At 39.4% G+C, this 26,077-nt stretch overlaps 1 protein-coding gene across 1 annotated transcript in view; it reads left to right on the top strand.

Annotated features, from left to right (window-relative positions):
• The first annotated feature begins 269 nt into the window (after nt 1-269).
• exoc2 (exocyst complex component 2) overlaps nt 270-26,077 on the top strand; it is a 49,657-nt gene continuing 23,849 nt past the window's right edge. The window contains exons 1-8 of the mRNA XM_080886581.1: nt 270-322; nt 11,832-11,989; nt 13,806-13,982; nt 14,911-15,028; nt 17,107-17,220; nt 18,674-18,798; nt 24,614-24,694; nt 25,674-25,819. Of these exons, the coding sequence (XP_080742707.1) occupies nt 11,872-11,989; nt 13,806-13,982; nt 14,911-15,028; nt 17,107-17,220; nt 18,674-18,798; nt 24,614-24,694; nt 25,674-25,819 (879 nt within the window). The 5' untranslated portion in view covers nt 270-322; nt 11,832-11,871. The remainder of the gene's footprint in view (nt 323-11,831; nt 11,990-13,805; nt 13,983-14,910; nt 15,029-17,106; nt 17,221-18,673; nt 18,799-24,613; nt 24,695-25,673; nt 25,820-26,077) is intronic.

Genomic DNA, 26,077 nt, shown 5'->3' with positions numbered 1-26,077 from the left:
TATATAGCACATTTAATTACAACAGCAACGTTGACCAAAGTGCTGTACAGAAATTCAAAATAACTAGTACCAAAGAACTTTATTTATTTATTCATTTAATTTTAACATTTAAAAGGCCTGAAGTGTATAAAACAAAACATTAAACTTACTATGTTACAGAAGCTTGTTTGAAGTTATGGAGATCGCTGAGTTAAACACATTTATAGTCAAAAATATAAATGTGCATTTACAAAGTGATTCGTTTTATTTTGAAGGCTGCATGAAAAACGGAAGACCGGAAATAGTTAAATGATACAGGAAACACCGCAGAAGGCAAGCGACTGTAAGTTAAATATTTCCCTTTATATCTTCTACTTTTTCTACCCCAAATAGCTTGCTATAATTGCCATGTCCTTTTGAAATCTAAGCGCTTTTTATGGTCATGACGAACGAGAATGACAGCCTCTAACTCCAATATCATTCTAGCATAACAAATCCGGTTAATGGCAAACGCTAGCATAAGCTAACTGCAGCTGTCAAATTTCTCAGTAAAGCTTGTATTCTTTTCTGTAACAAAACGAAAGAGCTATTTAATTATTGCAGCAGTTGGCTTTAACGTGTCTGACGAAAAAAAAACTGGGAAATGGCTTATTTGTGTCATTCTGCAGTGTTAGCGACATTACGATTAGCTGTACCAAACTCCGTTAAAATTTCTGTCTTATTAAAGTAAATTTGGTGTTGCGTTGTGTATGTAGCGATACACGTAGTGATGAAACTTCTTACTAGTAATCAACACTCGGGTCTGAATCAGTGCAGGATGTAACTGACCTACGATATGTTTAGTGTTTATTCCTAATGCTGCTCATCTGTCACACTTCAGTTGCACTACAAAGTTACAAAGTGAAAAATCACGTTGTTCAGAATCACTTTTCTCATTCGCCTCAAGAATCCTTAGCATAATGCTGCCTCAATGATGAGCATTGCTTCTTTTTGTTTTCTAAATATTCTAACCAGTCTGTGTTAGTCAAAGATCAAGAAAGTGCATTTCAACATTTCAAGCTGTGGCTGCACATACAATCACTCCTAGTATATGTAAACAGTGAGATACAACTTAATATACATAAAGACCTCCCAGATATTATGTAAACGCTCATTAAGTTTAGTGTTTTCAGACAGAACATAGTTTAAGCCTCTGTAATCCTTTTTCTTGTGTGCTTTTTAATGTTGTTACACATACTTTCTTTAAATAGCTCTATCCCAGGGAAGCAGTTCTTTACGATGTGTGTTAGTTTAACTGATTGATTGTATGAAAGAGTGAATGAGAGCAAGTTGATTGACAAGTCAACAGCAGACTGGTGCCGTGTCATAGAAATAAGATGTCGATCATTCGAGTTGAGGTCCACGGTAGCAATTGTACAGTTAGAGCCTACAGAGCTCTGTGTATCACTTCTCTTTCTTTAGTCCAGAGTCAGCATTGGTGACAGGGGAAGGTGGGGGGTGGCTACACTGATCCATTTCCTGTCCCCTCCTGGGGCTCTAATTGAAAAATTTGGGTGGCCCTGTTGTTTGTTTTGGTGGAATGTGGTAGGCTGCGTTTTTTCTTTTTTTTCTTTTTCTCTTTAGAATTTCCTGAGTGACGCTGCTCCGTAGACCTCGGGGTGAATCAAGTGATGGGGGCTGGGCTAGACTTTGTTTGTAGTGGCACTTTTTGCTTACCCCTTTTTGCTTTCTGCCCCACCTGGCATTACCCAGCCTACACACAGAGCTTGCTGGGCCACTGGTCTTCACTCTGGGGTTTCTGTGACCTTGTCAGATCTAGACAGGCAATGGGGCTGTGGCCCCGTGAAAACAAACATGACATAAGTTCTGTCAACTCTTTTTTTTTTTTTTAATAATTTTTTTACGCATTTTAATACAAAATGAATAGGTCAATGATTATTTGTTAGCTTGGTAATCAATTTTGTTGCCTGCAACTAGAGCTGGGCGATATGAGATTTTTTCATATCACGATATGTTTTTTTCCTTTCAGGCAATAACGATATCTATCACGATATAAGCCAAATAACTATATTTGTAAGATTTTAATGTGCCGTTGCTCACAAGTAAAATGTGAAATAATCAGCAGCTTGTTTTTATTTAAATATTTATTTCCCATAATAAGTTCAACAGGGTAGATGTACTTAAGGAACATGAGACTTTTTCAGATAAATAAAGGCAAATATTGCAAACTACACAAAAGGCAGCCGCTAAAGCGTTTAAGTTTCAAAATAGAACAAACGAAACAGACTACTAAATTGTCAATTCCACTTAGAAACAAAATATTAATTCTAAAAATAAATCTTAGTTTGTTTTACAGAAGAACAGACAAAACTGACTAACTTTTGTCAATATCAAATAAACTGAGAACTAAAAGGAAATTCTCAATCTCTCCTTGTTGTATAGCTGAGCTTTTCAAACAGTTTTAACAGTTACTTTAGTCTGACAAAAGCCGAATGACGAATTAGCGCTTCCAGTCAGAGACTGAGGCTACGTCCACACGTACATGGGTATTTTTGAAAACGGAGATTTTCCGTTTTCGTTTTAAAAATAATCCCGTCCACACATAAAGGCAGAAATGAAGGAAAACGCTGCTATGAACATGCCAAAGCAGCAGGTGGCGCTAGATTCCTAACCGTGCAGAAATGTTGGCCAATCAGAAGTCTAGAAGCCTGGGTGGGAAAAAGTAAACAAAGCTGGGGCATAGAAGCAGAACCGAGTCGTATGTGTGGAGGGACAGTAACTGTGTGTATATGTAAGCATTTAAACACTGCAGAGAGTAGAATTAACAGTAACAGTATTGTAGAAATTCATTTCACCGAAACAATAACGTGGTGCACAGTGTGACGTCAAAAAATGCGCACACCTTTGACGCTGCGTGCAAACGCATAGAAAAATCTGCGTTTTCAAAAATACCCGGGTACGTGTGGACGTAGCGCATGCACCAGTTTATTGTATTTCCAGACTTGCTTTCGGCACAATTTACAGTGCACGCTACTCTGTTTTTTGTCAGACTTGAAATAGCCGAAATACCTTCACACTACGGAACTTCTATGGCTCTTCCGTTCGACAATCTCTCCGGCATTGGAACCATCATCTGTTTTCTCTTCGGTAACCTTCGGTCACGCTCGGTTGATTTTTCTAGTCGGCACACTCATTTCCTCCATTACCTGGGCGGTACGGTGGCTGGCTGCTTCCCAAACAAATACACATGTGCGGCTTGGCACTTGTGCTGTACGTAACAAGTCACGTGACGTGACGCTGCGGCTGTGATTGGTTCGGCTCTGCTCTACATAATTTGGATTGGCTGTTCTTTTTTTTTTCTTTTTTTCTTTTTAAGAGGACAAGAGCAGCGAGGTCTATCGCGATAGTTTAATTTTTCTATCGAGAAAAAGTTATATCGCGATACATATCGTTATCGTTCTATCGCCCAGCTCTACCTGCAACTTTTTATTTGGACTTTAATATATATTAGCTCTATGCTGATTGTTTGAGATTTTAATTTATTTTAGACTGAAATGATATAAACTCTTCTTAAACATCATATGAGACTGCAACAGAGGTGAGTAACATTATTCTCTAGAAGGCAGATAAAATCCCAAAGGCTCTCTTATTGGAGAAGTGAACTGAAACCTGTTTACAGGTTACAATTGTATCATAAAAAACCCAAACACTCAACAATGTATGAACATTTAAATGACCTAAAATCATGCCAGTTGTCTGACATGTACACCAACACAAATCACAGATGAAACACTGGAATCACGTCATTCAGACTCGCTGCCGTCATTCACCTCAAGATTGCTTGCTATATTGCTGCTTCGTTGATTTGTTTATTTTATGAGGTTTATTTTACCTCTTTCTTTTTTTTTAAACTAGTACCAGCAGTCACCAAGTGTAGTAAAAGTAAAGTAAAATAAATGTTAGCTGCCCTGTATAATTGGTCAGTTTGGGGGTTTGTTTTGTTTGTTTGTTTTGTTTTTTGACAATACACTCCCCAGCTATTCTGACAAACGGGGTAAAACGTTTAATGTGAGTTATGATTTGGCGAAAAAATATAACTTATTATTATTAGTAGTAGTAGTATTAGATTAGCTGCATGATTTTATAAAATGAAGTCTTCCATCAGTATTCACAATATAATAGAGAAATATATATTCAGTTAAACATGGATTATCATCACAACATCATTTGCCCTAAATTCAAATACAAGAATGATGACTCAAAAATAGGAAATTGGTTTTAAAGAGTAAATATTGCATTTTTGGGACAAAACATTAGACTTATTTTATTTATTACATTAAATGAAATGCTACTATTTTGGGGAAAAATACCCTAAATTGCACTCTTTGAAAATTGCTTAAGTGGATTTTGTTTTTAATCATGAATTGGCTTTGAAATCAAGTAATTGTTCAGCGTTGTTCTGTGGTACTAAAATAAATATTTGGGTTGTTTATAAGACAAAATATAGGTTTAAAACTTGAGCATTGGGAAATAGTGATAGACGTATATCAATATTCATATGCTAGACCAGGGATGTCAAACATAAGACCTGGGGGGAAGAATCCGGCAAAGACTCCAGTCCCACCCGCTGGACGGCTTTGGGAAATATGATGGAGGGAGTAAATTTGTGGACTTTTAACTATATTTGTATAATTTTTACAGCTTTTCCTGCTGATAATGACTTCCCCACAGCCATTCATAGTACACCAAAGTAGTCAAATAATAAACAAGTAAATGGCAAAAAAGTTCATGTTTTTCACTGTGTACAGAGATTTCAGTTTAAAAAGTATTCTTTATAAATACACTTTTACTGTAATTTTACACATTTTCATGTAGAAAAACTGAGGTGTGCTGTTGCAATTGCACGTCTCTATCTTATGTTAACCTATCTCAGAGTTTAAATGTTCAGTTAGACATCTGTACACTGACAAAAAGGGTAGTTTCACTCATCTAGCCCATTTAAGATCAAAATGTGTGGGGCAGTCTGTTGTCCTCGAGGTAAAAATGAGTTTGACTGTATCCCTGTGCTAGACAGACCGAGTGTAAATTCAACACAATATTGGCAGCTTTGTGAAGCATTAGACATAGTAAATGACTTGATGGTGTAAACCTTAATAATTAATTACATGCCCACCAAAGTGTTTTAGTGTAAGCAGCGGTCTTTGTATAACTCCTGGTAGTATATGAGTGGATGTTTCTCACGCTGGTGATGTGTTGTTTTTAAATGTGAAAAAGCTGGGGCAGCAGTGTTATAACCTGGCTTATGAAGGTTCAAACTGCTCAGTTTCGCCTTGTCATTGGGCAGAGCCGCCTGTCTCCAGCCTGTTAATCCTCTGAAAACATTGTCTTGCATTTGCAGGCCTATACTTCATGTTTGTGTTTATTAGTACAGGATTTTTATATGGGAAATTGGGGACTCTGCTTCATTAGGCATAACTTAGTAAAGCACTTGAGACTAACAAACAAATAAACAGATAGCCCTAAAGATAACAGACCCTGTAGGCAGACATCATGATGCTTGGCCAGTGAACCAGAAGCACGCATCTGATCATTTTCTCTCCTCCTCTGTCACGGAAAAGTCTCCGTAAGGGCTGAGACTGGCTGCTCGCAGTAGAAGCGCTGACTCATTATCAAAATGACTGGTCAGTAGTTCCAGCATTTGTTGGAATTTGGTCCCTTTCTGGCTTTGAGCTGCATGGCCATATCTACACCTTAGAGGTATGCAGTAGCCTGGGTGTGAGCAAACACCGAGGAGGTTTTTTTCAGACTCCACCCAGGCTGTGTGATCAGGCCAGTCATCTCAAGCTGGGTGATGTTTGGCCGGCTCTGTGCATTCAGGGGAGTGGGGGGGGAGAATCTTTGATGGAATCTGGTGTTTGGGTTACGTTAGATACACAGCGTGAAATGGTGAATGTGTGTCTGGAAGAGGTACCGAGCCACTAGAACAGCCTGTTAGATTTTCTAATGATTGGGGGGGGGGGGGGGGGGGGGCTTTGAGTGTGATGAGCTGTCTAAATGGGTCCCTTTGTGCCCACTAAACCTATCACACTCTTCCTTTGACACACACATTCACACACCAATCACTGCCATATGTGGATCACCTTTAAATACTCAGTAGCTAATTATCTGCGGTATAAACGCTGTAGTCATGACATGTGTTCATATGCCTGGTCAGATACCATAGATGGTCACCCATGGTAGACATAACTGTTCTGCCATATATCAATAGCAGTTATGTCTAAAGCCTAAGATTTTGGGGGGCATTTCCTGGAAGACTATTGGGAGTACATTGATTCCATTTTCACCAAAGACAAAAAAATTGGAGAGAAATGTTTGGGGTCTGATATGGAGCTAATCATTTAAATTAAAAACTCATCATATTCAGCTATTATTTGGTTTCCTTTATCTAGTGGTTGTATTTCAATTCATAATAATAAAATAATGAAAATGTCTGGGATGGACTCATATATCGGCCTCGTTTAGTGATATTGGCATATCTTCAAATAATTTTTTTGGGTACTGGTACCGGATATCCCCTCCAAATTATTTTTAATATCTATATTAGCCCAGAATTTTGCAGTCATTTGTAAAAATGTTCATACCAGTCATTCAGACGTGAATTAGATGGTTTTACATTCATTTGTTTGTGTAAACCAGTACCACCAGTGAAAAATCCAAATATCACAGAAAAGCTACAAATCCTCACTTTTGAAGAGCTGGAATTAGCCAATGTCTGTTTTCTGTTTTATATTTGCCTTAAAACAACTTCCTGTTTTTTACCTGTATTGTTTATTTGTGTGTGTGTGTGTATATATATATATATATATATATATATATATATATATATATATATATATATATATATATATATATATATATAGACAAATACACATCATTTACAGGCTAAGCTGATTTGTAGTTGGTCATTTTTTTATGTTTTAATTGAACACAATAAAAACAGACAATGGAGCACTTAACAAAAAACTGAAGTACAGTGAAACTATGTCAGTTGAGAAATTCTTCTGTTTTTCGAGTCTGTCAGACTGATTCTTTACATTTTGAGCTCATTACAGCTACACATCAGTTCTAAGGTTCTAGTGACATCAGATGATGGTTTATGAATCCATTTTAATGGATTCTTTTTTTCCTAGTACCTTATTTGAAGTAACAGTAAAGTGTAGTCAACATGAGTTGGACTGTTTATGCTTTTAACAGTAATTATGTTAAAACCAGAAACATTCTGCAACAATATTCTTTTATATAATTCTTTAACTGTTATACATTTGATCATAATATATAATAAACCCGATTTAATCCTGTTTGAAAAATACTGGAAATAGTAACATACTTGCTGGTAGCCTGTTGATTTAATGCATCAGATCAGAACGTGCACTCAATAAAAAATATCCACATCAAATGTTCAATTTATATGCAAGACATTCCATTGGGATTCTAAAATGTATATCTTTTCTGGGGTTTTTTGTTGTTGTTTTTTGTTGGATCAAAAAATGTTACAATGAAATGGTTTTATCTGACAAAACTATTTTAGAGATTTAATGGAAAGTCTTTCATTTGTGTCTGCATTTTCCAGCGCTGAGCCAAGGAAGGGTGGTCACTTGTTAGTGGTTCTGCAAAAAGATCCTAAACCTTGAAGTTCCACAGCTTCCATACAGATTAGAGCCAACCCTGCTGTTTGTTAGTGAGCCTCCAAGGAAAACAAACCTGCCTTTTAAGTACTAGAGAGAGAAGGGTTGGAGTTGGTGGTATTGAAGGCGGGGAGGAGGTCATGGTTGGAGGAGACTTGAGCAGGACGAAAGAGGCTAAATCTGTTAATGTATCATCATTGTTTGTTGGCCTCACTTGTTAGAATTAAGTGGGGTATCATCTTAAGGATCTTAATGCCCCCTAGAGGCTGATACCTCTGCAAGTCTTGCAGAAAATGTTGCCTGCCTCATAAGTTTCCAGTTGGAGATTAAGATTTTGTTTTTCTTTTCATGCTACTTTAAGGAAAATCCATTCACAGTGAAGCCTCTGCCCGTATGAAGTTATAGTTTCTATTACCTTGTTTGCAGTTTATTTGTAGTGGTGCATGACATGAGACTTGTGCAGAGGTCTCCGTAGTTTCTGTGTGACTCTGTGCATCGCATGTGTGTGCGTGCACGCTGCTGTTATAGAGAGGGGTCTGGGCAGTGTTCCCGTGTCCATGCACAGCCCCCAGAGTAAAGTAAACACAGCGGCTCTTTTCTCATCCAAGCCGTCAGCAGGCTCTCCCCAGGCCCGCGCCAGAGACCACACACCCAGACCACACACACACATGCACGCACACACACACACACACACACACACACACACACACACACACACACACACACACACACGAGCTGCATGGACCTCTTTGCAGATCCTTCCACACACTTGCATACGCAGAGACCACACAACACCAGCTCGGGCCCCTCGCACGCAACCTAGCTGAGCTGTCATTCTGCCCAGTGTGTGTGTGTGTGTGTGTGTGTGTGTGTGTGTGTGTGTGTGTGTGTGTGTGTGTGTGTGTGTGGGGCCAGGCTATCTGTGTGTTTGTGCACGTGTATTTCCAAGATTAGTGGGGAAAGGATAGAAACACTCCTGAATGCAAAATTAGAATTATAGAAAATAAAGAGCTCTGTCCTCTGCACCCTTGCTGCTCCCACTCTAAACATGTGGGATTGATGATGGATATACCAAGCTCTTGTTTTAGACCTGTTAACCTCTTATCATCTGCATGTCACACCCATAGCCCCTCCATTTCCTCTGACAAGCACAGGGCAGCAGCAACAACATGAGGTAAATCCCGCTGGAGGTTTTATGTTAACTGTTCGATGTCAGGGTAATTGGGGACAGGGGCTGTAGTGTGCATGTGTGTGTGTGTGTCAGTGGGGTGAGATGAGGTTGCTTTGTGCTCCTGTATTTTTGCTTTTTCATGAGCCATTTTTTAAATATAGTTTCCTTAAACTCTAGTGCTACATGTCCAATATTCAGCAACTGTTGAGTTGTGAGGTGCATGTGATTAGTTCTGCTTTGATGCGTCTCAACCGTAATTGCTGCTACAGAATATGTATAGACATTAATTTAGGTTAGTGATTATTATTATTATTATTATTATTATTACAGGAAGTTTCACAACTTTTTAATGCTACATGGGCATTTTCCTGAGTTGGCACAGAATATTTTGCTGTTCAATATAGGACTGTCACCATGTCAGATTTTTACTCTTAAGTTATTGTGTTTGAAAAAGTAAAAGTGCTTGGATGTTGCAAAACGGTCATTACTTTACTAAACCTCATCAATTATACATTTATTAACAATGATTGATAATAATAAATAATATTAAGAATGTTATCATATGTGCATTACTGACACTGGCTATCATCAGTACACACATGAAGCACATGTTGAAAGAAAGGTTTATTTGCACTCACCATGTCAAATCAAAAGCTATTGTGAATGTAGATATAACTAATGATAATTGATAAATATGTCTTTAGTTGAATTAAATTCAACTAAATGAATAATAAAATTAAGTTAGTTGAATTTTATTATGTAATCTTTTAAAAGAAAGCAACTTGATTGGGTATCTTCAGCATACATATCAATAGCATATTATTATTATTTTAGGATGGTTTTAGATTTTCAGATTTGAATAAAGAAGTTTGCACACTTTAGATTTAGTTAACTAAATAATTTCATGTAAAAGATAAAGAATTTTCTATTGTTATTCACCCCTCCAGTCATAACCATAAATAAATATCTAATCTTGTTCAATAAGATATTAATAATAATACCTAAAAAAAAAATAAAAATTGTTTTCACAAAAAACTCAAAAGCACAGAATTATTGTGACATTAATAATGCTGTGAGTCAGACTGATCTATAACTGGTTATTGTGTCTCAACTATTTTGCATATTAATGAGAACTTTAAATACAAGTGAAAAAAAGTTTGTGAGAGTCTGTAACCTGTACAAAAGCATACAAAAAGAACAGTTAAATTAAGATAAGCACAAGCTGCACCCATAAATGTAGTTTATGGTTCCTGATGTAGGGTTTCTGCCTTTTTTGGCCCCGTGCCAGGATTATGTGTGAATATTTATTCGTGTTTTTATTATTATTATTATTATTATTAAATTTAACTTATCTTATTATCTTGCTATTCTTGATAAACTGAGGTGAAAAAAAATCAGCTTTAAAACTTTAAAGAAGTTAGAAATGGGATTAAAAAACAGGCAGATGTTATTTTATGTAGGCTAACAGAATAAAGTAAATGCTGGAAGTGGGAAATCATCATCTTGTGTCTAACAACTAATAGTTAGCGTTATAGTCATAGATAGAGTTAAATTATTTGAGTGCAGTATTAAATCCTAGCGAATCCCAGCCCACTGCCCCTTGGTGTTTCAGGGCTAACAACTTTTCTGTTGGAAACCTTGTGTCATATGTGGAGCCTGCTGCAGGTGTTGAAAGTTTCACTTTTTTGTTGTAGTCTTTATAACAAGCAGAGTAACCAAATGTTGTGCTCTGTCGATTTTTATTTCCTTGACTTTAAGAGCCTCTGTTCATTCTTGGAAGTCTAACTTGTACACCTACAACTAATTATTGGCCATATAACTGTGCAAAGGGTTACCAGCATGAACACACTGAAGGTCCAGTCCGTGTGAACTCCTGAATTGTTTGTGGAGAACGTGTTTTGGCTGCCGAGCAAAAGGGCGGAAGCCTTTCTCAAGCTGTTTCAGAGAGTCTTGACTGGTCAGCCTTTTTGAGACCTGGCAGTAATTTATTAGCAAACATCTGTGCTGCTGAAATACATCCTTTCATATTTTTTTTCCGTCATTTGGAACCTTTCCTTGTCTTCCTTTACTCAGGCCCAACATGAACTGATTTGCATGGGTGCTCCTTCTTTGGTGCCATAATCTGTTCAGCATTGTGTGGGCTTATGTGGAATGATTGGGGAGGCCAGGTTTATTTATCCTGTTCTGTGAGGTTTACATTCTTCCTTTCCTCCCTGCTCTCTGTCTGCTCCTTCATTCTTGGCTAGCGTCTCTATTTTTCCTATTATCTGAGAGATAACTGCTGCAATGCATACATTGTTTGGAGAAGTTCAGGGTGGAAAATGAACCCTAGCTGCCAGCCAAAATGTTACTCATATTTTGCCAACTCTAGTCAGTACTAAATAACATAATATTGAGCTGCCTGGAAATTTAGTAAGAAATGTTTGGGGAATTTCAGAAAAAAAAAAAGCTTACATTTTTTGTTATTAGGATAATGTTTTTACATTCATTTGCTATGGTTCTATGTTGACATACAAAGATGTTTTTCTTCCCCTGATCTTCAGATTCATGCTGGGAATGCTTGTACACTGCAGTCGTTTGACAATACTTTGCCCAGTCGTGGGGCAGTAATTATTTAGTATTATAAATGGTAAATATTTTCAGTCAGTTTAAATCAATATGTTGTGCTTTAAATATGTCAAAATGATAGCGGATTGCTTTTACTGTACATTACAAGCTGACAAGCTTTAAATGGTTTTTATGATGAATAAACAGTGGTTAAAAAAAACAGAAAGGTGTCAGACTAACAGTAGAAAATCAGGCAAAAAAAATCACATGTTTTTACTTTAACACTGTTTTCGTTTGAACTAATTAACTGATTGTCCAAACCTCTGTTTAATGTTCGGTCTGTAGGCTGCTTCATTGATTTTTACACAGATTGCTCTGTCAGTGTGCAGCGTTCCGTGTTACTGACCTCATTCTGTTGTGTATGCCTCGCTTTCTTTTGCCATGTCCAGGTGCTGATTGACCCAGATTACCTGTTCACCTCAGGTCACCATGTCTCGAGCCCGGCAGCCCCCGCTCGTCACGGGCATATCGCCCAAAGAAGGTGCAGCCTGGACCAAAGTCACGATCCGTGGAGAGAACCTGGGCACGGGCCCAGCCGACCTCATCGGTAATCCATTTTCTAACCACATAGCTAACCACACTGTCTGTCCTGTACTGTGTAACATAAATGTCTGTTACACAGTATTGATATTTTTATGGGGAGTGACATCCATATTTAACTTGGTCCTGTTTTGCATGCGAATTATCCATATTTCTTTTGTTTTTTTTCCATACTCAAATGTGCACATATGTATTTCTACAAATGAATATAATACAGAAATATACAGTTTATCAACATTTTTAGATCTGTACACAGAACTGTCTACACAAGATATCAACACATTAACTAATTAATTAACAGGAGTGAAAATAAAACTATAAATAATGAATGATGACTTATTTTCATATGTTTATTTACTATTTGTATTACTATGTGGTTCACTGAGAGAAAGTTGCTGGTTTGAATATTTTGTAATTGTCACTTGCATTCGCTTCTTTTATTGATGTGGCCCCAATCCCTATTTTTAAAGCAGCTGCTGTAGAGTTTTTTTTTTTCATTATTTAGTATGTAAAACAGGAACTATACCTGGTTTTTTTTTCTGCTCTGGAATAAGAAATTCATGACCAGTTCACAACAGTTTCATAAGTTTAGCACAGAGCTGTTTAAACTTTACTCATTTAATCCCCAAATATGCAATCAATATTGTATCAAATTTTTAACACATGTGAGTAACACTCAACTGTTAATTTCTGACAAATATTGAAAGCATTGAAAAATATGGAAAAATAGAAGTCTTTCCAAAAGTAGACCAACACTGTTCATAAAGTCCTTAAAATATAATACCTACTTTCATTTTTGTTGCAGTTGTAATCACAGTTTCTTGTACTGTAAATTCTTTATACATTTAGAATGACCTTTACTTTTTTCACACAAACACACATATGGAAATTCTCCATTAAAAAAGTCCAAATTCGCCAGATAAACTTTGACTTTTGACTTTTGTTTTGCTTTTTGTGTGACTGATTACTCTCAAAAAACATTTTGCTGCGATCACTTTACAAATCTAGCATACACTAATGTGAAAATTAGTTTTCACGTTATTTTTCATTAAACAAAAAACATAATTCTACAGCTATACAGGTGGGCTACCACCATCTTGTTGTCATCACACTGATATCCTACTTCTGTGATTTTACTGGAGGTGAGGAAAGGAGGGGGCAGTCCAGAAGACTCACACACTTGGCAAGCCGTGAACTGGCCAGTGATAGAGGTCTATTTCTAACCATGAATGCCCCAGGGCCTGGAATTATACAATTAGATATGCACAAATGTGTGTGAGTGCTTATGTATTCAAACAAAGTGGCCAGTAGAGAACAGAGGCAGGAAATGGGGCTCTAATGGGCATATTATTCACGGTTTTATGGGCTATTTGTTGATCGGCTCTTGTGGGCTTTTGTAACGTTTGATTATACACACGTGAAGCTTTCTGAATCCCCTCAGCTGGAAATATCAAACTAATCCTTGTGTATTCCTTCTAGTGCCTAAATAGTATTAGTTAGGGGTTTTAAAAAAGGATGACAGATGCAGGGGCATAGTGCACATTGTGAAAGTAATGAGCCACTTAGCACTGAAGTGGCACTCATTAGCTTAAAGGAGCTGAGTGAGAGGAAGGAAGATCAAGGCCACCCACACCCATCGCAACCCCAACTTGAACTTTGACCCCGGGTGACTAAACTCGCTGATAGACGTCAGAGCTGCCTAAAGTGAGCTCCTCTTGTTTTAGATTGTGTGTCTGCGTGTGCTGCAGTTTGTTTGTTTGCACTGTCACTGCATGTCTGTATCTTTCACTCCTTCCACCTTTTCCCTCTCCCTTCCATCTCAGGCCTGTCCATCTGCGGTCACAACTGTCTGCTGACAGCCGAGTGGATGTCGGCCAGCAAAATAGTGTGCCGCGTGGGACCTGCCAAAGACGACAAGGGAGAGATCATCGTCACCACCAAGTCCGGAGGTCTCGGCACCTCTACGGTCTCTTTTAAACTAATAAGGCCAGAGAGGATTGGTAAGATTGAGATATCACCCTCATGGCATTTGTTATGTGCTAGCCTGGACAAAAGGAGCTGATGCAAGTTTAAACAAGGGCTACAGCTAATGATTATTTACATTAGTTTAGCATTAAATTCTCTTTATTCATTGTGTTTCTCTTCTTGTATATAAAATGTTATAAGATATTCAACATTTGGGTTATTTAGCCACAAATGGCACGCTAAAGCATTTGAGTAAAGCAAAAAACAACCTTAAATGGAGAAAAATGAGTGACCTGAGGGAGAGGACATTAAAAAATAGCCATAACTGAAAAAAACATAATAATAATTTTGATAAAACAATTAATGATTTTTAAGAAAAAGAATAGGACTAACTGGGCATGTGTGATTCTCTAAAGCCAGCCACACATCAGTGATGTTTTTTAGATGAACTCACATTGTTTATTTAACTTGAAACATTCTGACCAGAAACTGATGAAAAGGCACAGGCACGTGTGATTGGCTGAAGTCGACCACACATCAGCGATGTTGCTCAAATGTGCAGACTGTGTTTATTCTTTTGGCTGCAAAGTTGGCATTAGCGTTTAACTAAGGCCGGCCATGTTCGTCAGTTTTTCATACCCCAAAAGAATGTATGTTTTCAACACATGCTTTGTGCCATGTATATGTTGCATGTTTTTAGTGAAGTTGCAAAGTTTTGAGTCACTATAAATTCCTTGACAAGAGCCTCCAAGTGTACTGTGTAATTAATTAGGTCAGGTACTGTATCTTCAGAGTACAGTGGTCAGAATTTGTACTAAATTTAAGTTAAAATAATTTACAACAGAAAAATAAATGCATATTTGTCGTGCATTTGCATGTTTGAGTCACTGTCTGTGTGTGTGTGAGTACATCTGTAGTATGGAGGATATCTCGGTCACAGCGTCTCGCCTGTCCTGTCCGCAGGTATCCTAGATCAGTCTGCAGTATGGGTGGATGAATTAACCTTCAGGACAGACCGCAACAAAGGAATCTCTCCGCTGTCACTGCGCCCCAGCAACCCCCTGGGCATCGACATAGACAAGTATGAACCAAGAGCGTACAAATACACACGCAGAAAAATGGCTCGGCACAATCCCACCGCCATAAACACAAGTGCTCCAGCCATTGAGTCATGGTTTACATCCCTAAACAGAAACAAACTCTCCCCATATGCCAGCGTTTGAAATATTATGCCAGCACAGCAATGGCTGAACAGCCTCTAACCGCTCACACAGGCAGTGGAAACACAATAATTGTGTATAAAGCAGACAGGATGGCGATAAAGAGATAAAAGCTAAGGCAGCAAACCCACACATTTGTAGAGCGCCTGAGAGCAGCGAACATGCTGCTGCCTCCCACGTGCCTGGCAGGGAATACACAAGTTGTAATGTATAGTTTGTGTTGTCATGTTCATGGTCAGGAGCAAGACCCCCATAAACAGGCTGTAGCATTCACTTGCTCCTAGGGATGCATTAAGCAGGCACTATGTGAAGCATACAAGAGTCTCTTTGATTTTAATATACAAACACGCTATCGCTATCTGTGTCCCAGCAGTTGCTCTTAATTTGTGACACAAAGGCACTCAGAAGGTAGAGATGTTTTTGTTCATCATAAAGCATCACCCTGTTGTCTGTCTGGTCTGTGTGTTTGTGTACATTTTTGTGTAGTGACGTCCCTGGAAGGTTACTCAGCTGGGCTGTTTGCACCAGCTGTTCATAACGTAATGCTTGGACTAGTTAAAACTTCCAAGTGTTTGAACAACTTCAGACAGATTGAGCATTAAATGGTTACACTCACTGAATATTAACTGTTTGTTATGTGTGCTGTATTTCCTACCAGGGGTACAATGCTTGGGTAATACCTGTTAATATCCAAGCTTATAAAAAGCTACCTGTGGAGCATTACAAAGACCAGTAAATTAGGGGTTCACCAGCTTTGTTAACTGAGCATCTTGTCAACATATTGTCAAATATAACATTTAGTGTTGTCAGTGGTGATATTTCAAGGTTTACTAACAAAGTTGGCCCTAGCTAAATGTTCAAAGGCAACTTGATGAGGAGCTGAAAAACTGCTTGTTTAGTGTTTGCTTGCCACAAAAGATGGAGAAGTTACAAAGACAAAATAAAAGAAAATGGTGTCGGCATCTGTATGTGGTCAGATTCCTGCATACTTAAATATTAGCATTAATAGCAGAAGTAAATTTTATCATTACAGGATGAGCACGGTTTATCACAAGTTGAAGCCAGAGCTGCTGCAATCCATGCTCCGAGTGGAATCAAGCAGGCTAGGAAGTAATTCAGTTTTATGTAGATGCCATGCCCGTTCACAGCAAAAGTCCTCTCTTTATGAGAGATAAAATTTCCCAAGCCATCATACAGGCCCCCAATGAGCAATGGATGGTGCGAAGGGAAAAACCCAGATTTACAGGAAGAAGGCTCCAGCTGAACTAATAAAAGAGGTGCATATAAGGACAGCAAACATGACAAAACATCAACTACAGCAGAGAATAGGAAAAAATTACAAGACATGCAAAAGAGGCATGTATATTAGATTTAAATAGGTGCATAATGATAGCAACACTGGAGTGTGTGTGTGTGTGTGTGTGTGTGTGTGTGTGTGTGTGTGTGCGTGCGTGCGAGTACGTCACGGAGTGTGTTCTTTTACATGGATTTTGTGTTTCTGTTACTTAAATGCTGCACTGTTTATGTGGGTTTTGTACATATGTGTGACTGCAGAGTGGGTGGTGGTGGTGGTGGTGGTGGGGAGGGGTTTAGTTTGTGTAGGCCACAGGTCATTAGTAAAGATCAAGCTTCCTTAATGAGTACTGGGTCCTCCAGGGGGAACCAGGCGTCACACACTGCACTTCCCACGCCAAGCTCTCCCAGCCACAGTACATCCCCGCCAGATACTGCCCCCTGCTGGAGAACTTGATCTCCCACACGTCACTTTTAAAAATGACTTCAATTGTTTTACGAAAGTCTGCTCACACACAGTTTACTATAAAAACATTTATACGGGTATTTTCTTTATTTTAATTCCACCACAGTTTTTACTCTGTTCTTTTGTTTTATTTAACTGTCGAGTTTTATCGTCATCTTTTTTCTCTCGGTCTTCTTTCAGAGGCAAAATCACACCTAAAGATTTGGAGCTGACATTTCCAGGAATGAGCGCAGACTTCACCAGTGAGAACTTCTCTGCGACCTGGTACCTCATAGAAAACCATGCAGGCTCCAGGTACACAAGCTCCTACTTTGTCACTCATGTTAAGCTACCATCTCTCATAACTAACAATATGAAAGAGGAAAGGAAAATAGAAAAACAAGCAGTAAAATATCTCTACCTTTCACAGAGGTCCACCAAAAATTGAAGCTCATATTTTCTTTAACTCAGTTACTTCGACACAAGACAGGAGCTTACAGCGTAATACATAAGGTGCATCAGTAAAACTCACACTAATACTGGTATAAGAGCAAACTCAAGGCTCGTATATCATTTTCAGCAACTGCTGCTGGTTTGTTGTGCCTCTTTGACTGAACTCTTCCAATATTACTCCTTGCCAGTAGGTGTGATTAGTGCTGCTATGATCTTATGACTTTACTAACTACTGACCTGGATAAAATAATCAGAGGGCCACACATTACTAACACTAGTATGTTAACAGCTAATTTAAAAGATGGTTGCAGGTTACAAGGAAAAATATAACATTCCAGTGTAACAATCTGATCATTATGAATGAATTGAGTTAAGTAGCAGTTCAGGCTGGATTTAGGTTGTCTGCAGGCTAGTCCCAGACGCCATCATGTTTGACAATTAGCTGAAACAATTCAAATATTCCTGTATAAATCAGTGCAGTAATAAATATCTGATAGTCAGATGATAATAATCATAATTTGTCACCATATAGTGCAATCTAAGGGATGGCAATGAATAAACTGAAAAATGTACACATGGGCTGAATCTGAAGTCATTCACTATTTACTATATAGTCAGTTTTGTTAAATAAGTTTAATGTACTGTTTATCACAAAATTGCATAACTGTCTTTTCTCTTACTGATCATAACCTGTTACGTTCTAATTGTGTGACAGTAACAACATAATTATTATAGAGAAAATTACCTAAGAAGATGCAAAAGTGGGGTGGGTTGTTTGTTTTTAATTTTACAGATGAGAATCACCACAGAGTAATTTACATAAATAGGTAGTAGCCAGTAATAAATGATTTTGTTTTGTGCCATTGAAATGAGGTTATATTTTCTTCACTAAGTTTCTATATGAAGACAAGGCAGCCTGCTGACCCAAAAGGCTGTCAGGGCAGAGAAGAGGAGAGTTATTTTGGACTCTCCTGGCTTCCTCTCCCCCTGCTTAGCCTTCCAGTAACCCAGACCCCGGGATTCAGCATTAGCAGGGGCCTCTGTTTGGACCTCACTGGGTGACTGTTTCTTCCTGTGGAGGAAACCTCACCGAGGAGACTGACACACAGACACACGCACTCAAAGTGCCCCCAGATGTGCGTGTGTCTCTGCGCATACAGAAACACACGCACAAAGTTTCAAAAATATGACTGTATGTTTTGGGCTGTTGGTTGCACAAAACCTTCATGGTTTATGTCTTTATTTAAAAAAAATGGAAAGTAATCATTAGTTGTAGCTTTGATATACTGACAGTGTCATTTTGTTGTTTTCACAGCTTCGATCAGTTGAAGATTGCAGCCAGTAATCTGAAGAAGCAGGCTACTAAGAAGAACGAGGGGAGTCTGGCCTATGTGAAAGGAGGCCTCAGTACATTCTTTGAGGCTCAGGACGCTCTGTCAGGTGAGGGAATTAACACATTTTTGTGTGCTGTGGAAGTGCCCCAAATGATGTCTGATTAATACACTACATTACAAATCATCACTCTTCACTCTCCTCTTAGAAAATGGCTCTTGATTTTTGGAAGAGTGTGTCTTTGGATTTTTTTTCCCCCCGCATGCGGTTTAGCAGCAGTTGATTAAAGAGGCTCATTTGGATGCCGCGTGAAAGCCCTCTACTTGGCACTGAAGTTGCACTGGCCAACCACAACACAGTTAATTCACCTCCATCAAAATGAGATCAGCTCTCACCTGTCACACAGTCTCTCGCTTCACTCTGAAAAGTCGACGTAAACACACACACACACACACACATGCACACACTCACTGACCTCTGCATGCAAAAAAGATTTCAAGGTAGCAGAGACCGACGGCTGTCGCTCTGCCAGGTACCTCAAATCGATTGTTCACTTCATCATTCATACTTTTGTCTGTTTACCCTTTGCTCCCGCCTTAGCTGCTCAGTTACTTCCCCTTACTATTTATATGTACACTTTTCTGCCTCCATCATTATTATTATTGCTTTCCGTATGTTTGTGCCGCGGTTGGAAGAGAGGCAATGTTTTCATTGTTAGCGGCTGAATCTAAATAAACGGAGCAGCCCAACACAATGCACGCCAGAGTATTAGGACTGATAGTGCCGATAACAGACCCAATATGACCAATGGCAACAATGCGCAGTCATTCTCACGTTCAGACTGAGCGTGCCTACTGTGTGCCCACTGCACCAATGGGAAATGTACAGTTTCCAGGGGTTGAAGGGAAGCAGTGCTCCATGGATGGACTCATGTGACCTGTGACTCACAAGCACATACTATTGTGATGTTTTCTGGCTTGTGTGAATTTTCTGAGATGGATATAAGGCAGCACCTACCAAAGACTTTGTGTCAACTGTATAGAAAATTAATTTACGTGGAGCCAACAGAGAATTCAGGATGACTAAGTTCCCCTAAACATTCTTCAGATGTCTTAAATGGACCTTTAAAATCTTAAATGCTTGTAGTATAGTCACATTACCACATGAATTTCCAGCACACAATACCTTTCTAAAACAGAAATAGAAGAATCTCTTTATTGTCATTGTATGACATTACGGGTGGTGCTCCTGGGTGGTGCATCAAAACACATTTAGATTTCCCAGTAGGACTGTGTTGTTAAGCTCGTACTTCATAGGTTGACTAACTCTTTCTGGCTTTTTACTTATAAACAGACTTAACAGTTGGCTGACAGGATAGATTAGCCAATTAAATGATTGTAGCCAGAAAATTAACCCCCAAAATACTAAAATCCGTCATGATTTGGTTTAGTGGGTATCAATAGGCCTCTGAACTTGTTTGCCACCTGCTTGCTAATCTGTAGAAATGAGAAGCATCACTCTTAATGACAAATGTCTTGAGATTAACAGTTACTTTTGTTGGTTAAAGTTTTGAAATGCTGAGTAAGGAAATTGCTCTGTGTGCCAGCCAATGATATTTCTGTTCTTTGATATTTCTATGACTCCCCCAAAAATGTCACAAGTTCAATTTAAAAAGTGCCTTTAATAAGATTTAAATTTGACTTGGCGGTGATCTTTGGGCACCCCGAGATTAGCACGGGGCTGTCTTCATCTCCAGAGAACTGAAGACGGCTCAATATTTCAGCTCACCCGACGGTACGCAACATGGCCAACCATTTCATTGCATGCAGACACACCAAGAAACTAATTGCTGAATGTAGTGGAGCATTTCTAAGCTAACAGAAGGTCACAGGTATGTGACTGCGGGAGTATGTCTGTGAATGTAGTATATATAGTGTTACATAATCAGATGGCATGAAATTTGTCTTCAAATTACTACTAATGGTGTTTTTGATCTTCCTAATGTGTAAACTAGCAGTTTTTGGTTTTTGTCATATTAACTTTCTTCCAGTTGACTAAAGAACCTTTTTTTTTATTAAAGAAATTCAACGTCTGTGTAGATTTTTCAAGCTTTGCTTAGAGATATTTCTTTATGTTCAAGCTGTGTGACCACTTATTTTCAAAAGACATTTTTAGTGAACTAAGAACAGAAACTGTCTCATGTTTGAAGAGGAATTATGACTAAAAATTCATTTTTCAACTTCCTGAATCGTGTCTGCTCACTATGACTCATTGCAGGCCTGCAGCATCCTTTTTATGCCAAAATTTGGCTTTCAGTCATAAAAAATGAAGTGGAGGCCCAAAACGGATGGCTCAAGTGGAGCTATTTTGTACATTATGTATGGTCAGCCAAACCAACATACCAGCCAGCATTCTGCTTTTGAGCCTGCCAGCTATACTGCCAGACCTCGTTAACACAGCTGTCAGAGCAACTGTGAATCCTTTCTTTGTCTCTCTTCGATGTTTGGCAGCTCTCTGCAGTTCTGAATTGGTCCAAATGAACCTCATCTGAAAAGTGTCCATTAGAATTAGAAAAAAATTAACAGTGAATAGAAAAACTTAACAGGGCACTTATGTGTTCTCGTAGTTCAGAATGTGCTGCATTAGAAGTTGCTGAATGCTTCCAAGCCTCTTCGTCACCATTACAACATTCTCGTCTCCTCTCGTGTTTATTTTCAGTTCTGCTTGCATGTGAGATTTTTATTGATGACTTTAATAGGCGACGTCTGGAGCTTTTTCTTCTTCTTCAATGTAAGTGTACTGCTGCCGACAAGGTGGAAACAACAGAGAGGAGCCAAATGTAGGAAAAGAAATGAGGCAGCTAGAAAATGTTTAGAACAAACAGCAGGATTCTGACTTGAACATCTGTGGACTTTCTGCCTCTCCCTCTCTTCTTCTTGTCCAAAATAATTGCCTCTTAATTGCTCTCCAGTACAGCTAAGCTTCTCCAGCACAAATGGCAAAATAAAATCTCATATCACCTTATCTAATTTAGACTTTGGCAAATCAAGAAACAAGGTTACCCAGCAGAAAACGAGCTGAGAAGAACATCTAAATAGTGATGACAATAAGTGAAAGCTGAAAAGTAGTCCTGTTAGCTTGTTGAAAACAAAATGTTTCTTTAAACTTTACTTTGAATAAACGTCCTCCTTCACACCTCTGCAGACTAATCAGACAAGCAGCCGGTTCAACTCCAGAACCTTTTTGTTATGAAGCAGCTGTGCTGCACACTGCACCACCGTGCTGCACTAGCATATTGCAAGAGTGCATGTTCACTGCACAAAGGAGCTTAAGAAAAAGCTCACCAACACATAACAAGACCGAGCACCGACAGAAATCTAATGTAAATAAAATGTATATAAATAGATTAAACATGTTTTTAATTTCCATTCGGTAATACTAATTTGTGAAGTCACAACCAAATAAAGTGTCAGTCAGATGCTGTTTAAAAAAACAGATTCATGTTTGCACTTTTGAAACAAAGGCCTTTGAACACCAGCCCTGGGTAGACGTAGGATTAGGTTAATAGGGTATCAGACACAAAGTCATGCTTAACTTTGTCAAGTGTGCTAGTTACCAAGTACAAAGGTAGAAATCTTACGTTCTGTAAAGGGAAATTTTCAGTGCCTCTGAAAAAGGCTTTAGCAGCTTCAAAGGTAAATATCTTCCTCACTTAATGAGGAATAAAGATTTTCTGTTTCTTGTCAGAGGGTCAGAAATGACCAGAAATTGCATGGATTCCTGTAACATAAGCTAACAGTCTAATTGCTTTTACTATACTTGGTGATCAAGCTTACTGCCAGATATACTCAGCCCTGCCAGTCCTGATGTTGGAGGCCACTTGAGTTGGAATGCTGCAAATGTACATTTTTAAGCAGCTCTAAACCCTTGTAAATTTGTATGTTTCAAATTCCTTGACATGTATGAGCTCTGTTTTATAGTTAAGGTAGTGTTTTGTGTTGGTGTTATTTTTATGCTGCTGAAGAAACCCTGTTCACTTGTACATGTTTGTTTGTTTTTTGGGGTTTTTTTCTATACCACCAAATTTCTGTGGATTACAAAGTATTTTGTTTATGTTTAGAAAGGAATTGTTTAGCAGTTTTAAAAAAACAAACAACAAAAGAAACCCACTGCTTGTGAACCAGCACACACATGGATGGGGTTTGGCTGTAGTGAACATTTGGTCATGGAGCCTCGGTGACAAATGTGACCAAGCCATCAGCCAGACGCACACAGTCAGCCAGTTTGTCTGCGTGCTTCTGGGACGCAGACAAACTGGCTGATTGACTGACTGACAGTCTGTCAGGGACTGGGGTTGTTGCCACTAAAATGTTGAAATTTGTGGTTTTTCATTGTTGTGTGAAAAGGAAGTCTCCCATTGACGCAGGAAGCGGAATAGCTACCGTGTTCCAAAAATGCACGATTCCCAGGGCCTATTCCCCGAGTCCCCATCCCCTGCTGGAGTCAAAACATTGCCGACTTTAGAAACCAGGGACACTGTATTTTTATTCTTATTCTTTTTTTGCCTCGACGGTTCCAGGAAGTTAAGCAGGAGCTGCAGCTCTTCCTCAGGTCCTGGCTCGTGTGTTATCCGGACCCTGACCTAATGTTTAGGTTAGCTGTGACGTCATGAGATCTTCAGTGTGCGACACATGCAGAGGACACGCAAACTGGCAGTAGGGCAAGGAGGAGTGTGGAGACGTGAAGCAGCCTTGAGTGTATGCGTGTGTCTTCTTTTGTGTTTAGTCCTATTAATTCAGCCATCTCCCGTATACACTCCCACGTCTCTGAGCTTTTGACCAAACCGGCATCTGGCCTCATTTTCTGCTGCTCAAGAGCAAGAGGCCAGTGACGTCCATACTGATTAGGCAATGGCATGTTTGAACTGGGTGTTTTTAGGAATACCTCGGTCTCTGCCTTGAGGCTTCTGTCTGTCAGAACGGACCCATATATTTATTTTCAGAACGCTCCCCCTTCACTTTGCCTCCCGCTCCCTCTGCTGTCAAGCTCTGCTAACAGCCAGCATCAGAACAACAGAGGGAGGACAGAAATGAAGAGAAGGAAATGGAGAGGTGTACTGTCCTTTTTTGCCATCCGTTTCTATCTTGTCTTCATTCTTTAGGTGTCTGCTTGTCGCCTATTTGAGTTGCTTCACAAGTGCGTATTAGAAAGTCTTCTAAACCCTCTCCAACTCCCTTCTACTCTGTCAATAAACCCACACTGCAGCTCTCACCACCCAGCTGCCCACTTCTTTATTTATATACTGGGGTAGCCCCGCTGCCTTCTCTCCCTATTTTTTTTTCTCCTTTTCTCCCCTCGTTCCTTTAAAAAAAAAAAAAAAAAAATTCCCTCTCCCGCGTAAAGCTCTTCTTGCTAAGTGATTGATACAAACCATCAGAGAGTTCCTGCTCCCCACCACGCTCCCAGTACAGTCATTTTTAGTATACAGACCTCAAGCTCTGCTCTTCCCAAAATTGGAAACATTTTAAGATTCACATTACCTCCAGGTCAAAGGGCTCCAAATGTCCCAAGACCACCACACTTTGTTGTTGATGGCTTTGGTTAGGTGAATTGATCCAATACAGTTGTTCGCTGGGACAAGGTCAGGTCCTTGTTGCGTGGGAACAACCATGGGGGTGTGTGGCTTCAGTAACAGCATCTGTGGGTGGAGAACCAAGGCAGTTATCTGCCATCTACCACGGGGGTAGGGCATGTTTATTTGTTTTACCTTTGGTTCCTGAAATTGAAAATGTTCCCGGGGATTGGTTACTCTGCAGCGTTGGGAACGTAAAACCAGTCTTACATTTCTCACCCCTCTATGCTTTAAGTTATGATTTTTAAATTTTGTGAAATAAGCTAATAGTGATTTATTTATTTATTGCAGCTATCCACCAGAAGCTGGAATCTGATGGCACAGAGAAAGTGGAGGGATCAATGACTCAGCGGCTAGAAAACATCCTCAACAGTAAGTGTTCAATCAGTGTGCAGACGAAAACCCCACAAGATGCTTTTTCAGGGGGTGTTTTAATTTAGAAATCTTAATAATACAATAAAAGTTCCAGAATTTGACAACATCTCAGTGACACGGGGCTTTGGTAATACTGCCCAGGAATAACCTACATTAAAAAAGAGAATGAGTATGCGACGAGCCAGCGCAGTGCTGTAGATCACCCACCTTCAGCATCCAGGAGTTGTCGCTGACTCTGATGCACTGTGCCGTCAGACCAAACACGTCTACATTGTTTCACCGTTGCAGATTGTTCTGTTTTTAGCGTGCAGATCCTGCGTGTGCGTGCACGTGTGTCCGCCATTTCATGTCACACATGATAATGGGACTGCTCTAATGGAGGGTCAAGAAGCTGGTCCTTTCCCCTTTTCTAGTATAAATAAACCTCGTAGCCGGACATAGCTTTCATCCCAGACTTGAGGGCCCATGGCCCAGTGGGTCCAGTCTATCGTTCACCCCCAAAAACCAAGAGATTCAAACTACCGTAGGCGCCAGTCAGACTATCACGAAATAGTCCTGTGAAATGTCACAGCTAAGATTGGTGAGGGAAAAATGTTAGATGTTCCCCTGTTTGGTCTCGTGCTGTTTTTCCTTCAGGGATTTTGTTTTGCGGGTGGAGTTTTGTTTTGATTAGAAGAACTCGGGTTTTTTTTCTATTTGACGGCACATCCAAGGCCACCCACGAAGTAAGTCAGCTGTGCAAAGGTCCCACCAAGCAGCCTGACTAAGAGATAGCCGTCACTTTCTCCTTAGCAGCTCAGTCTCTGCTCCTGCTCCTCTCTCTGTGTCAAATAACATCCAGAGCGGGAAGAAAACCAGAGACCAGCAATAAGAGGGAAATGTGGTATCAGCATTTATTTATATAGGATCCTAGTTTCTCATTTTCTCCAGCCTCCTTCACTCTCTCTCACTCTTTCTCACTTCGTCTTTCTTGTAGGAGCGAGCAATACTGCCGATACTCTCTTCCAGGAGGTCTTGGGCCGGAAAGACAAAGCTGACTCCACACGCAATGCACTCAACGTCCTGCAGCGTTTCAAGTTTCTCTTCAACCTGCCACTCAATATTGAACGGAATATTCAGAAGGTACTTAACCCTGTTTTCAGGTGTTAATGGGCACATTTTAACCTAAACCGCAATCATTTCCTAAACCAAGTACTCTTTAGTTCTTAAACCTAACTAGTGAGAAAGAAAAGGTAAAAAGCCTGTGTGGACAATGTGAAACAGCAAAACAAGTGCAAACAATACACAGCTCTAAACAGGACGTGAACCATCCTCTGGATGATAACCCACCTTTACTCAGTTTGTCTGCCCTCAGCACCAACTTTTGTTTTTTGTTCAGTT

This window comes from Rhamphochromis sp. 'chilingali' (assembly GCF_963969265.1).
Source record: "Rhamphochromis sp. 'chilingali' genome assembly, chromosome: 7".
Taxonomy (NCBI): Eukaryota; Metazoa; Chordata; class Actinopteri; order Cichliformes; family Cichlidae; genus Rhamphochromis; species Rhamphochromis sp. 'chilingali'.
This window is presented reverse-complemented; position numbering and strand designations above follow the sequence as displayed.